Here is a 14,949-nt window from a genome sequence, read left to right as displayed (position 1 = left end):
TACACTCTCTGGCTTAAACAGGCTCCAGGCTCTGCCTCTTGTTTGTCTTGCCCTTGAAACCATTAAAATGGAAAATTCACCAAGGTCTGACAAATGCTCTCAGAGTAAAAGACAACTTCAGGCAATCACTTACTTCTCATGTCCCCTGCTCTCATTTCTACTTTGTTTTAGGTCTTTGTAAATTCCTTATCTTCCTGTCTTTTCTATAATGTTGTTGTAAAATATACTTAAAATATACATTTTAGCCATCCTTTTTCATTGTTTTTATAAGGGTCATTCAAGGGTCATTGTTGAAAATGCAAGACAATGAAAGTTTTTGAGTAGTGAAGTGTCCCTTCTGTTTTAGAATGATGGCTAATGAAAGTAACAACTGGTTAGAGAGGTGAGAAACCAAGGACAGAAAAGTTAGGAGGGTACAGGCATACTTTGGAAATATTGTATTTGGAAATATTCTAGACACCTGCAACAAAGTGAATATTGCAATAGGGTGAGTCAAATGCATTTTTTAATTTCCCAGCACATATAAGCATTATGTTTTCACTATACTATAGTCTATTAAATGTGCAATAGCATTGTGTCTAAAAAAACACAATGTGTATCCCTCAATTAAAAAACACTTTATTGGTAAAAAACACTAACCATCATCTGATCTTAGTGAGTTGTAATCACTTATCACAGATTACCACAACAAATATAATTCTAATGAAAAAATCTGAAATATTGCACAAAAATTATCAAATGTGACACAGAGACAAAAAGTTGAAAAAAATGGCACCAAAAGACTTGCTTGGGATACAGAGGTGCCACAAACCTTCAATCTGAAGAAAATGTATTATCTGTAAAGTGCAATGAAATGAAGCACAATAAAATGAGATATACTTGTAATATTATTATCGAGATCATGAATTTGACATAGGGTAGGGGTAGGACAATAAAAATAGAAAGGAAAATAGGAGAGAAATCATTGTTGCAGAATTGACAGGACTGAATGTCTGACTGCTTTGTGGTGGATGACAGCCTAAAAGAATATGAAGGTTATGTCAATTACATTAACCTACGTGTCTAAGGAGTATGGTAGTATCATTAATTAATAGATGTTAATTGATCAATTTGGAAGTAAATAACGGAAAACTATTAAGTGATTTAAAATATGAAGTATATCTATTACCAGAAAAAAGAAATCAGGGTATAGGTGCTTAATGTTCTCAAAGTAGCTCATTGGCTAAGGGGCTCAATAATGTTAATGGCTAGCTTCTGGTGTTTTCTTCATGGCTATAAGATGGTTGATGTAGTTCCAGGCAGCAGTAAGTGTTTAAGGTAATAAGATGCCTGCTGTATCAGTCCTACATGAAGGAAACAAAAACTTTTCCAGAGACACTCCAACTTCTCTCTACCCTGTTGAATTCCTCTTATGTCATATTAGCAAAAAGAAAGGCTGAGAAAGTGTTTAACTTCTCCTGGTTCTATAGTAAAGACAAACAAAGGAGAATACGATTGGGAATAAATGTTAAGTCATACAGTCAATAGTGTTAGACTCAGGTCCTGACTTCTTTCTGGGGAGAGAAGACTTAGGGAGTCAAATTAGGGATTTGTTTTCAAACTTGTTGTGGTTAAGAAAACATTAAGATATCCAAGTGGAAGGGCAGATGAGATAGTCATTAAGATATAAATAACAGGTGATAGTGTAGGAATGGATGAAATTAGAAGAAACAAGTCTACAATAAAAGAAACTCCAAGGGGCGCCTGGGTGGCGCAGTCGGTTAAGCGTCCGACTTCAGCCAGGTCACGATCTCGCGGTCTGTGAGTTCGAGCCCCGCGTCAGGCTCTGGGCTGATGGCTCGGAGCCTGGAGCCTGTTTCCGATTCTGTGTCTCCCTCTCTCTCTGCCCCTCCCCCGTTCATGCTCTGTCTCTCTCTGTCCCAAAAATAAATAAAAAATGTTGAAAAAAAAAAATTTAAAAGAAACTCCAAATGTTGGTGAGATAGTGGAGAAACAAATCAAATTCATTACTGATAGGAATGAAAAATAGTACAGCTACTCTGGAAGATAGTTTGGTAGTTTCTTCCAAAACTAAACATTCTTATCATACAACCCAGCAATTGAGTCCTTGGTATTTCTCCATATGAGCTGAAAATTTTATGTCCACAAAAAATTCTGCAAATGGATGTTTATAGAAACTTTCATACTTTATTTTCATTTCATATTCAAAGTTGCCAAATTCTGGAAGCAAGCAAGATGTCCTTCAGTAGATGAGTAGATAAATAAACTGTGGTACATCGAGAAAATGGAATACTAAACACTAAAAAGACATGAGCTATGAAGCCATCAAAAAATATAGAGAAAGTTTAAATGAATACATAATGTCTGATTCCAACTAAATGACATTCTGGAAAAGGCAAAACTACGGAGACCATAAAAAGATTAATGGGTGGCAGATATTGGGAGGAGAGAAAAATAAATAGGTAGAACACAGAGGATTTCTAGAGTGAAACTCTTCTATATGATACTGCAGCAGTAGAGAGTAATGTACCTTTGTTAAAATCTGTAAAATGTACAGCACTAAGAGTGACCCTTAATGTAAACTGTGGACTGTGGGCAAAACTGATGTAGATTCATGAAGTGTAACAAACATACAAATATGGAGCTGGATGCTGAGGGCATTTACATGTGTGAAGGCAGGAGGTATGTGGGAACTCTGCACTCTCTGCTTAATTTTGCTGCCAATCTACAACTGCTCTAAAAAAAAATAATAAATGAATAAAGATTTTTTTTTTTAAGAATAATAAGGGACTTATCACACAACTTAGGAATAGGTAGAAAAAGAGGCACCAACTAAAGAACACCATTCAAAGAAGAAAAATGATATAGCAATAGAGAACCACAGGAAAGTATTTCAAAGGGCAGGACCAACAAAATTGAAGTGTGTTCTAGTTACACTGACTGGGATGCTGAGTAGAATAAAGAATAAGTTTCACAGGTTTAATCACCAGAGGTCATTTATAATCTAAGAAAGAATGGCTTTAAATGGAATTACAGTGGAGAAGTCCAATATATGATAAAGAAGGTAAATAAATAAAATGAAAGAGGAAAAGAAGGCAGTATACGTGAAATTTCTCAATAAGTTTGATGTCTGCATATTTATGGCTGATCTAAATTTATTTAAAAATATTAAATATCCAAAATTGTGTTCCTCAAGAAACCAATTTCCTCACATAAATGGATAAAATGTACTTTAAATGAGAAAATAAGCTTTTATTAAATTAACTATTATGCTATAGACTGGTATCAGTATAAATTTAGCCCTTCATCCCATACGTACCAGTGTGTTTTACTTGTTATTAGGGAAAACCGCAAACGCTATAAAATTAGGGGGAAATTCCATCTTAGCGAATTTAGCTGGTATAATCCCATGCTACTTTAAAAATAATGTATATGATCACCAAATAACGAATTTTATCCTCTACCACCAGAACTAATTTAGAAAGAATTCCCAGGTTATCAAAATAAACAAAGATTTATTATTTGAACAGCACTATAATATTAAAAAGTATTTCTTTGTATGATAATCAAGTATTTGCCTTAATCTACTGGAAAGTCCTATATAATGTATGACCATTAACTTGGATTTTTCCCAAACATATCACTAGGACTGTTTCCTTTATGAATTTCAGCATTACACAATTAAATAAACCATAAATTTTTCAGCTCTCATCCTAATCAAATTTACCTTTTACTGATATCAATAACAGTACTTTTTATAATAAAATACTAGAAATATTATTGACTGACTGAAGGTCCCTAGAGACAGTGACTCTTTTAAAAAATTTCTCCCTAAAGCTTATTTACATAGTAACTAAATATTGAATGAGTTAACAAACACAAAAATAATTGTAAGTGTGCCATAAAAGATAGGCATACTGCTGAGAAAATACACAAACAACTGATTCATTAGACAGCTTGATAATAAACTTATTATTCAGAACTTATATGGCAACTGGAAGATACAGAATGCAACACCCAAAGCACCAAAAACAGAACAAAATCCCTAGAAGGTAAGAATAATTTTAAAAAATGATTCAGAATAAAGCAGATATATAAAATAAATTCAAGGTTTCTCATGAGAAAATTGGCATAAAATAACTAAAAAAAGGATTCAAACGTAGCTTTGTTTATATATTGTTTTATATAGTCCATAATTTATACAGATTTCTATTTTATAGGGGTTTTGTTTTGGGTTTAAATTTCCAGGGGTTTTTTGTTCTATATCTTACCTTCTAATTTTAATAACCTTTTAGAAATGTACATTTCTTTTTCTCCACAGATAGCAGGTGCCATTTAATTCAATTTATTTTTTATATATTTATTTATTTTTTATATGAAATTTATTGTCAAATTGGTTTCTCTACAACACCCAGTGCTCATCCCAACAGATGCCCTCCTCAATTTAACATAAATACACAACAAAAAATCCAGAAGAAGGACTATGGTATTATTATGTACTTAACAGACTAGAATTTTAATTTTAGGTCTGTTTTACATAAGAATAGCCATATCATATATGGCACATGAAGTCTGTCCCCTGATGCTGATAATAAAGTGGCATATATAATGTAAGCTGCCTTTAAAACAATCCTTCTTTTGATTTGCAAGTATACACTGGAAAAAATGATTATACTAAATTTTACTCAAATAATTTTAAATTCCTTGGGGTAATTAAAAAATGATCAAGAATCTAAATTTCTTTTCTTTCCCCCTTATTGCTCTAGTCTATCTATGAATTTGAGAGAAAAGAGGAGAAAGTGCATTAAACAATGACAACAAAGTTATCATAGGCTCCTAATTACTCACTGAGAATTTCAAAATGAAGCTAAACACATTTACAGAAAAATCTGACTTCAACCAAACTTCACACTTTTTGACAGACTAAAATATTTTCCACTTCAAAATGTCACCATTTTTCTAATTTTGGTAGATAATCCTGGCTTAGTGAGTTATCCTGCTAATGCTGTAATACTCTCCTGCAAACTGTAGCAAAAAGAGAATTTAAGAAAACAAAGTACAATTTTCTTGATAGCATATTTTTTCTTACTGCACAATCATGACAATGATGAATCTTTTCTGTTTCCTATAGATGTGGTTTTGTTTTTATTTTTAAGCAGTTAATGAGAATGTAAGCACCTTGAGGGCAGGAACTACTACTGTGTCATAGATAGGTGCTATGCTAGGAATTGGGACAAAGATGAAAAAGGAGAATGGAAAGTCATAAGTACAATAAGAAAAAAATATATAATTAGTAGAATAAAAATGATGTTGGATCTATTTTCATGATTATTGGATCTATACTAAAACGAAACAGAACCTCTTATCATGAAATGTACACTTGTTTCAAGTTCTGGTACACTATCTTCTTCCTTTTTTTTTTTTTTTTTTTTTTGTAATAAGTAACATTTTAAGTACTATTTCAATTCCCAAATATATTCACATACCCTTCAGGGAGAGTCACTTCTGTGAGTTAATAATATTACAAGATTAGTGTAATAAATATTGATGTGAAGAAAAGGCTCATGGTTTAATTTTTTTTCTTTTATAGTGTGGCCACTTTTTATTAACTACAAAAGGTAAAAATATATTGTAAAATCAGAAACAGAATGAACCCAAAGTACTAATATACCACCACTCAAAATTCAGAAAATATGTTGTTTTCATGTACACATAACACGAAATAAAATAATACCATAACAGAAGGGTGCTGTATCTGTGTTTAAAGAAGGGGTTGTTGGCAAACACCACAGCTCACTTCTGCGGAAATGTACACAACTGATATATGCAGCACAGAAAGCTGGCACCAAGGGCTTACAACCTTAATTTGCCTGTAAGAAGGAACAGAGATTTACCTTCAGAGCACGTTCTTGATTGTTTTCAGCAGTCAGATGTCTCATGTTGTTTGCTGAAGTCTGGTTCTGCTCTTTCAGATGATGAAGCTCCTGCTCTAGCCGTTTGCACTGCCACAAGGGAAGAATCCCATTAAGTAAAGGAGTTATAGCTTTTTTTTTTTCAAACAAGCCATATGAATTAATGTAAATAATACCACTGCATTCACTAAAAGACAAGGTATCTTTCGCAACAAGAATAGTAAGTTAAAAGTAATGATGAATAAGAACAAAATAATATTGTTTATAGTACTCTGGCAATTCAATTGCAATTATCTTTTATTAATCTAAATATTACCATGAGTTAGAAAAATACTTTGTGCTTTCATAAAATTAAGATCAAACTACATTTAAAATTATTTTCTTCATTGATCAAATGGTTTTTATTAGGTATCTCTTGGCTGAATAAAAACATCTAAAAGTCACATGGGGTTCTAAGTAAACCTCAATATGGTATTCTGTGATGAATTTTTATTAAATTTTTTAAAATAGCAATTATAAAATATGTATTAAGAGGTTTTCCAGATTTTTAGAAATATCTAAGGAAACAACTGTGTAAGGAAGAAAGTAGTAACTATAGTGCTATAGGTTTGGAAACAACTAAGGAAACAAATGTTTTTCATTTCTATTTTGGCTAAACCTTATTTTTAAGTAAAACAAGTGATAACAAACATGAAATGACATTCTGACCTACAGGAGATATATGAGAATATAAGTAAAAAAAATAAATTATAAATAAAAGCATAAATGGGCATCTATGTTAAAAAATAATTGAACTATGACATTTGAATACAAGATCTTCATATAAATATATCGAACATTTTACACAATAATTATAAAGTGATGTGCTGTAATTCAGGACCATATCAAGATACATGGGGGGATTATCTAAAGGAATAAAGTACTAAAGCCATCTTTCAGGAAAAAAGTTAAAAAATCACTCCTTAATTTATCTATTTGTAAGTTAGAATATTTAAGGGATGCCTGGCTGGCTCAGTTGGATAGAACATGGGACTCCTGGTTGTGATTTTGAGCCCCACGCTGGAAGTAGACATTACTAAAAAATTAAACTTAAAAAAATTAGGATATTTAAGTAACAACCAGTAAGTAAATACCTATACAAAGTTAATTCTAGATTAGTTGACAAGTAGCTAGTTGTCCTAATGAATTAAAAATCATTATTACAAAATAATCAAGATACAGGCATAATCCAGTTTGGCATCTAACACTGATTTTTTTGCCTCTGACCTCTATAATATTTAGTCCATATCAGTATTTCTCAAGCCTTAGTAATATACAAGTCTTTTTATATTTTTTATTTTTTTAAGTTTGTGTATTCATTCTGAGAGCGTGCATGCACACATGTGCACGTGAGCAGGAGAGGGGCAGAGAGAGGAAGAGATTTACAAGCAGGTTCCATGCTATCAGTGCAGAGAGCAGGGCTTTGATCCCATGAACTGTGAGATCATGACCCTAACCAAAATCGAGAGTTGTGATGCTTAACCGACTGAGCCACCCAGGCGCAAATCCTTTTAAAAGAAATGTCATACCAAACTGCTGATATTGACTTAAATTATAGAATGATGTTTTACAATACAACACTGAATATACATGACTCATGCATATATAATACAACTATAAAACCAAAATATATTTATAAATGAAGTAAAATAATAATCACAAAATCAAGATTTTTAAAATATTAATTTAATTTACCAGATAAAGTTTTGTTGAAATTAAGTTCTGCAAATATAGTGCTGACTACATTATAGTCAAATATAATATAGTGGCAGATCATTTCATGTTGCCATGAATATTCCAACATGTGCTGTGTGACAACTTGAATCACTTATCACATTTTTAGGGGTGCCTGGGTGGCTCAGTCAGTTAAGCATCCAACTCTTGATTTCGGCTCATCTCATGATCTCATGGTTCATGGGATCAAGCCCCACTTTGGGCTCTGTGTGACAGCATGGAGCCTGCTTGAGATTCTCTCTCTCTCTCTCTCTCTCTCTCTCTCTGCTCCTACCCCACTCACTCCTCTCTCAAAATAAATAAATAAGATTTTAAAAAATTACTTACCACATTTTAAAAATGATTTGAGTGAAACCTTTGTGACATTACATCATTTGGCCTTCATTTGGAAGGGACACATGATTTACACATGATTTATATCTGTCCCATTTTGCCTGTAACAATTCAAATATTTGCTCATAAATGCAACCAAAACATAAATGTGTTTTGTGAAGACACAAATCATGAGGCATGAAAACGAGTAAGACGTAGCAGTGAGCATCACAATCCAGCAGAAGTATTCTTTACTAGAATTAACCTCTACATTTTCAATTGATTTTAATACAAAATTATTACATATTAAGTACTTAAACGGAATGACTATGACTTACGAGGTTACAAATGTGGGGGAGATAATTTTGGCTATGGGATAAAAGAATGTCTCATGGAGCTGATGACATCTGAGTTGGGCTTATTCGGGGAACATGATTTTATAAGTTGAATGAAGAAAAAGAGGAAGAACACAGGAGGAAAGGTAGAAATGTCAAGGGTCTGCTTGAAGAAAGTGAGAAATCATGGTCACAAGTTGACCACCTATTTAAGTAAAGAAGTAAGTAGGAAATCAGAAATAACCCAGGGATAGAGACTTCTTTCCTACTTACATAATACACAAAATATGAAACACTGTAGTCAAACAGAGAAGTATAACTTAAGAACAATAAAGCTACTGTTGACCTGAGGGCATTTATTCACATTGCATACTTGGGCTCAGTTTCCATGGCCATGAAGTACAAGAGGGATAGAAGATAAGGCCCAGGGACCACTCAAACTAGCAAGTGTCCTAAAGGACTACAGTTTCAAGTTGTTTAGTGATCCTCCCTACTTTAATGAACAAAAAGAAAGAAGACAAATGCTAGAGAAAATGGATGTTGCTAGATCAAGTATTACATAACATCTTCCATGGTTTTAGAGTTTCATTTTGAACTAACATAATTAAAAATAATACTTTCCCTGATCATATTCTGCCAAATATTAATATTCTTAAAGGTTCTAATGAATAAACTGAGACTTAGGAGGTTTCTTACATCTTTTAAACTTAAAAAACATTTTTTTAAACTCAAAATGGATAAAGGACCTGAATGTGAGACAGGAAACCATCAAAACCCTAGAGGAGAAAGCAGGAAAAGACCTCTCTGACCTCAGCCGTAGCAATCTCTTACTCGACACATCCCCAAAGGCAAGGGAATTAAAAGCAAAAATGAATTACTGGGATCTTATGAAGATAAAAAGCTTCTGCACAGCAAAGGAAAACAACCAACAAAACTAAAAGGCAACCAACGGAATGGGAAAAGATATTTGCAAATGACATATCGGACAAAGGGCTAGTATCCAAAATCTATAAAGAGCTCACCAAACTCCACACCCGAAAAACAAATAACCCAGTGAAGAAATGGGCAGAAAACATGAATAGACACTTCTCTAAAGAAGACATCCGGATGGCCAACAGGCACATGAAAAGATGCTCAACGTCGCTCCTCATCAGGGAAATACAAATCAAAACCACACTCAGATATCACCTCACGCCAGTCAGAGTGGCCAAAATGAACAAATCAGGAGACTATAGATGCTGGAAAGGATGTGGAGAAACAGGAACCCTCTTGCACTGTTGGTGGGAATGCAAATTGGTGCAGCCGCTCTGGAAAGCAGTGTGGAGGTTCCTCAGAAAATTAAAAATAGACCTACCCTATGACCCAGCAATAGCACTGCTAGGAATTTATCCAAGGGATACAGGAGTACTGATGCATAGGGGCACTTGTACCCCAATGTTTACAGCAGCACTCTCAACAATAGCCAAATTATGGAAAGAGCCTAAATGTCCATCAACTGATGAATGGATAAAGAAATTGTGGTTTATATACACAATGGAATACTACGTGGCAATGAGAAAGAATGAAATATGGCCTTTTGTAGCAACGTGGATGGAACTGGAGAGTGTGATGCTAAGTGAAATAAGCCATACAGAGAAAGACAGATACCATATGTTTTCACTCTTATGTGGATCCTGAGAAACTTAACAGAAACCCATGGGGGAGGGGAAGGAAAAAAAAAAAAAAAGAGGTTACAGTGGGAGACAGCCAAAGCATAAGAGACTGTTAAAAACTGAGAACAAACTGAGGGTTGATGGGGGGTGGGAGGGAGGGGAGGGTGGGTGATGGGTATTGAGGAGGGCACCTTTTGGGATGAGCACTGGGTGTTGTACAGAAACCAATTTGACAATAAATTTCATATATTGGGAAAAAAAAACTTAAAAAACATTTTTTTAATTGAACTTAAGTAAATGCTATCTGTATACTGTTACAGTGCCCTTGGGAACTAGGGCTCACATCAAATGAGACGAAAATAAAGACGAAAGATAAAATACGTAAAAAACCTTTTAGTTCAGAAATTGAACTGAAGCATCAGTATGAGGATACAAAGAGTTTTACCTTTAAAAAATATGTGTTTGTGTATTTCCTAGTTCTGCCCATTGAAAAAGATAGAAATAACAGGAAATCCGGTAGCAATGAGTACTTTTAGCACCTACCCTATGAGTTTCAAGTACCATTTCCTACTAAAAATATAGGACTCCATGGATATACGGCTGACTCCAGGTCTGGGACAAGAAATATACAATATGATCCAAGAACACGTGTTCTTAGCAGAAGTTTTGTATTAATCAGGACTAAGAAATTATCAAAGAGACTCAGAAAACACTCAGTAGAAAACTTGAAAAGCTCTCCTGTAGCTAAAGATGAGACAATATGATCACCAATAGGGATAGTAAGTGAAATATATTGTAACACACAGAATATGTTTAAATTATTAAATTTATAATTACAATAAAATTTTTAAAAAAACTAATTAGCACTGTGGGGGAATTTATAAGCCAAGAATTTATCTACCCTTTCTTATATAAACTTTACCACTGGGTAGTCAAAGAATAGATAAGAAAATGGCTATGGAAGCATCCAAGCTAATAAAAAAAAAAAGGAGTATTAGAATATCACAATTTTGAAGTCATTAATAAACTAAGAGATACTAATATACTGAGATCATTTAATAGACCACTGAGACCTGTTAATAACTCACGTAGTTCTTTCACAAACCAACATGTATTCCCAGATAAAACACAAAACTACCTGTAAAGCAGTCTTGGTAACAAACAGTAATCTAAATCTGATCAAGCCTATAGATACTTAAAGAGAAGAGAGGAATACATTAAATGACACTGCAGAGGTGCAATCAATAAACTGGGAAACTACAAGAAAACGGACTCAATGTGTTTAAAAAATAAACTCCAAGGACAAAAAGAGATAGAAAGGGAATCTATAAATTAAAAATAGTGTTGCTCTTTTCCTCCCTGGCTGCCTAAAGCTCGACCGCCATCATGAATGACACAGTAACTATCCGGACCAGGAAGTTCATGACCAACTGACTACTTCAGCGGAAACAGATGGTCATCGATGTTCTTCACCCCGGAAAGGCAACAGTACCTAAGACAGAAATTCGGGAAAAACTAGCCAAAATGTACAAGACCACACCAGATGTCATCTTTGTATTTGGATCCAGAACCCATTTTGGAGGTGGCAAGACAACTGGCTTTGGCATGATTTATGATTCCTTGGATTATGCAAAGAAAAATGAACCCAAACATAGACTTGCACGACATGGCCTGTATGAGAAGAAAAAGACGTCGAGAAAACAGCGAAAGGAACGCAAGAACCGAATGAAGAAAGTCAGGGGAACTGCAAAAGCTAATGTTGGTGCTGGCAAAAAGAAATGAAGTGTCTAGCAGTGAGCTGGAGATTGGACAACAGAAGGAGTAAAGATGCTTCAGGGACTATCTGGCGATTGTGCAGATTTTTCATGAGAGGATTAATAAACTAAGAACTTTTATGTGAAAAAAAAAGTGTTAAGAGTCAATTCAGTCATTTGCAATGTGTAATTCTTATTAAATACAGATTCAAACAAAGAAGAAGTTATGATATTTATGGAATGACTGGAATTTGAAAACTGATCAGATGCTTCACAATACTCTTTGTTAATATTTTTGTTGTGATAATGATACTGTGGTTATAAGCAACAGTTCATATCTTTTAGAAATACACAATGTAAGGGGCGCCTGGGTGGTTCAGTTGGTTAAGAATCCAACTTTCAGTTTCAGCTCAGGTCATGATCTCACGGTTCAGATCAGGTCATGATCTTCACGAACTCAGGTCATGAGTTTGAGCTCTGTGGAGGGCTCTGGGAGAGCCTGCTGGGGATCCTCTCTCTCCCTCTCTCTCCGCCCCTCTCCTCATTCACTCTCTCTTTCTCTCAAAATGAATACACTTAAAAAAAAAAAAGAAATACACAATAAAAGTTACAGATAAAAAGGATATTATATCTGGTATTTCCTTCAAAATAACATGAGAAAGAATAAATGAGAGGGGGATAGAGATAAAAAAAGATGGACAGCTGTAGAATGGTAAAAATATCTCAGGGGCTCAGAGATTCTGTGGTCTGTAGGTTCACTGATAAGAAAAAAAGGATTAAAATTTTCTCTATAAACAAACAATTCTACAGTGCGAGTGAACTAAACATATAAAATATAAAAATTGTTATAAAAACATAAAAAATATAAAATTTATAAAAATTATCATAAAATGATTTGGCCCATTTTTAATACAAGATCTGTTTTCAGCAGTAATTTCCTTTTACTTCCTGTTGTAAATAATGAAGAATTATATCAAGCAGATAATACATTGTTTTACACTGTTTTACTCTATGTGCTCTTTCCGAAAGATTAATATGCCTTAAGTTTTTAACAAAAAGTTTTCTAATATTGTATAAGTTTTTAACAGCTCCCGTTTCTCCTGTACAATCTGCTTTCAGTCACGGACCATTGTGACTGCATACAATCAAACGTCACTCCACTTGGATTCTATACAATTCTTTCCTTTGCAGACAAAAAATAACAACAGACTCTTCCAGTCAAAACAGACACTACACTTTGGTGTCAATGTGAATTATGTACTTTGAACTGCAGATGTTTGGAAGCACTTAGGACTATATAAATAAGTTTTTATTCTTCTTAATTTAGAACAATCTTTAAAAATCACTTCATTTTAGATTTCAAAACAGTAACTAGAATGCTTTTGTTACATTGCAATAACTTGGAATAAAGAGTTTTCAAATTCAAAGTGTAACTTGTTTCTTTAAAGCCTCGGAAAAATATCAATAACAGTTTAAATCAATATTTATACGATGCTCAGAGGTATTAAGTTTAAAAATACCAAAGATTAAAAAAGAAAAACAATAATTACGTGAATGAGACTCTAAAGCCACATGTACTATAGCTGATATGTGTGTATATACACACATGCACACACACATAAAACATATTTAAAAACATATATTCAGTAAATATTCACTGAGCCTCCATTAGACAAGATACAAGCACCCACCAGGCAACATGCCACACAATGACATATTTCTACAAATTTGTACATATATATCTTAATTACATATATTCATTTCAAAAACACCATAAGAAAGTAAATAACTAGGGATTTAGTAACAAACACAGTAATTTTTAGTCCTTTTAAACTATTGAGTTATTTAAAAAAAGATTAAAGAAACATTTTATTTTTTCTTAATGTTTATTTTTGAGAGAGAGACAGAGACAGAGTGTGAGCAAGGGAGGAGCAGAGAGAGAAGGACACACGGAATCTGAAGCAGGCTCCAGGACCCCGAGCTGTCAGCACAGAGCCTGACATGGGGTTTGAACTCACAAACTGCGAGATCATGACCTGAGCCAAAGTCGGATACTTACTGAGTGAGCCACCCAGACACTCCAAGAAACATTTTAAACAACAAAGTAAAAGGATTAGTAAAGATGACAATTATTTTAAAGGTATCCACATGTATGCAGGAATTTATTTAGTATGCTGTTATTAAAATATTATTTTTGCAATACCATTTAAGTTTATTATGTGAGTTGCGTTCATGAAAAGTTTTTCATCTGAAAAATCATAGTTTGCATCTCTATTTCAGAATAAAGGTTAATATACATACTATTAATCAACTCTTACAATGTACATATATTTTCATTTTCCTTGGCTAAATACCTAGAAATGGAATTGTTACGTCACAGAGTAGATATTGTTCCACTACATAAGAAACTGCCAAGCAGTTTTCAAAACTGGTTGTACCATCTTCTCCTCCCATTAGCAGTGGATCAGAATTTTGGTTGCTGACAACCTCACCAATAATTGTTGTGTCTGTCTTTTAAATTTCAGATGCCATAGTTCATGTGGTGTAGTATCACATTTAAATTTGTGTTTCCCTGTTCACAAATTATAATCTCTCCATGTGTTCATTGGACTTTTGTGAATTTTCTGCCCATTTTTAGGGGAGACTGTTTATCTTCTTATGATCGATTTGTGGGAATTATTTAAACATACTTAATATTTAAGTCTTGTGTCAGATACATGAACTGCAAATATTTTCTCCCATACTCTGGCTTATCTTTTCATTTTCTTAAAGTTGGCCTTTGATGATAGCCTTAATGTTGTTAAAGGCACATTTATCAATTTTTGCATTATGGTTAGAGCTATTTCTGTCCTTTCTGAAATGCTTCCCTCACTCAGTGTAATAAAGATATTTTCCTCAAGTTTTAGCTTTCTTGCTTAGGTCTACAATCCTCCTTGACTTTAATTTTGATTACAGCATGAAGAGTCAAGACTCCTTTTAGTACCGTACTGATACCCAGCTGTTGCACCACTATTTGCTGTCTTATCTTTCCTCAATGGACTAAACTGATGTCCTGGTCTAAAATCAAGTGAGTCCCACAAGCAAAAGAATGAACTTAGACAACTTGCTTAAGACATACAGAAAAATTAATTTAAAACTGATCACAAAACTAACTGTAAAAGTCAAAACCATAAAAATCTTAGGAGAAAACACCTTAGGAGTAATTTATCTT

General features: G+C 33.7%; 2 protein-coding genes across 7 annotated transcripts in view; one reads left to right on the top strand and one right to left on the bottom strand.

Moving 5' to 3' along the window:
- MIPOL1 (mirror-image polydactyly 1) overlaps nucleotides 1–14,949 on the bottom strand; it is a 320,635-nt gene that overhangs the window by 155,542 nt on the left and 150,144 nt on the right. For all 6 annotated transcript variants that reach the window (XM_019426118.2, XM_019426117.2, XM_019426116.2 and 3 more), the window contains one exon: nucleotides 5,895–6,002. In XM_019426118.2, the coding sequence (XP_019281663.2) occupies nucleotides 5,895–6,002 (108 nt within the window). The remainder of the gene's footprint in view (nucleotides 1–5,894; nucleotides 6,003–14,949) is intronic.
- LOC109253308 (40S ribosomal protein S24-like) lies at nucleotides 11,330–11,879 on the top strand. The gene has a single exon (XM_053889364.1). It carries the CDS (start codon nucleotides 11,437–11,439, stop codon nucleotides 11,764–11,766), a length of 330 nt encoding a protein of 109 aa, XP_053745339.1. The 5' UTR covers nucleotides 11,330–11,436; the 3' UTR covers nucleotides 11,767–11,879.

This window comes from Panthera pardus, unplaced genomic scaffold (assembly GCF_024362965.1).
Source record: "Panthera pardus isolate Hobbes unplaced genomic scaffold, ASM2436296v1 HiC_scaffold_24, whole genome shotgun sequence".
Taxonomy (NCBI): Eukaryota; Metazoa; Chordata; class Mammalia; order Carnivora; family Felidae; genus Panthera; species Panthera pardus.
Note: the sequence above shows the minus strand (reverse complement) of the source record. Positions and strands in the feature narration are given on the sequence as shown.

Coding starts and splice junctions, on each gene's coding strand:
- LOC109253308 (XM_053889364.1), top strand. CDS start 11,437: ATGGTCATCGATGTTCTTCACCCCGGAAAGGCAACAGTACCTAAGACA.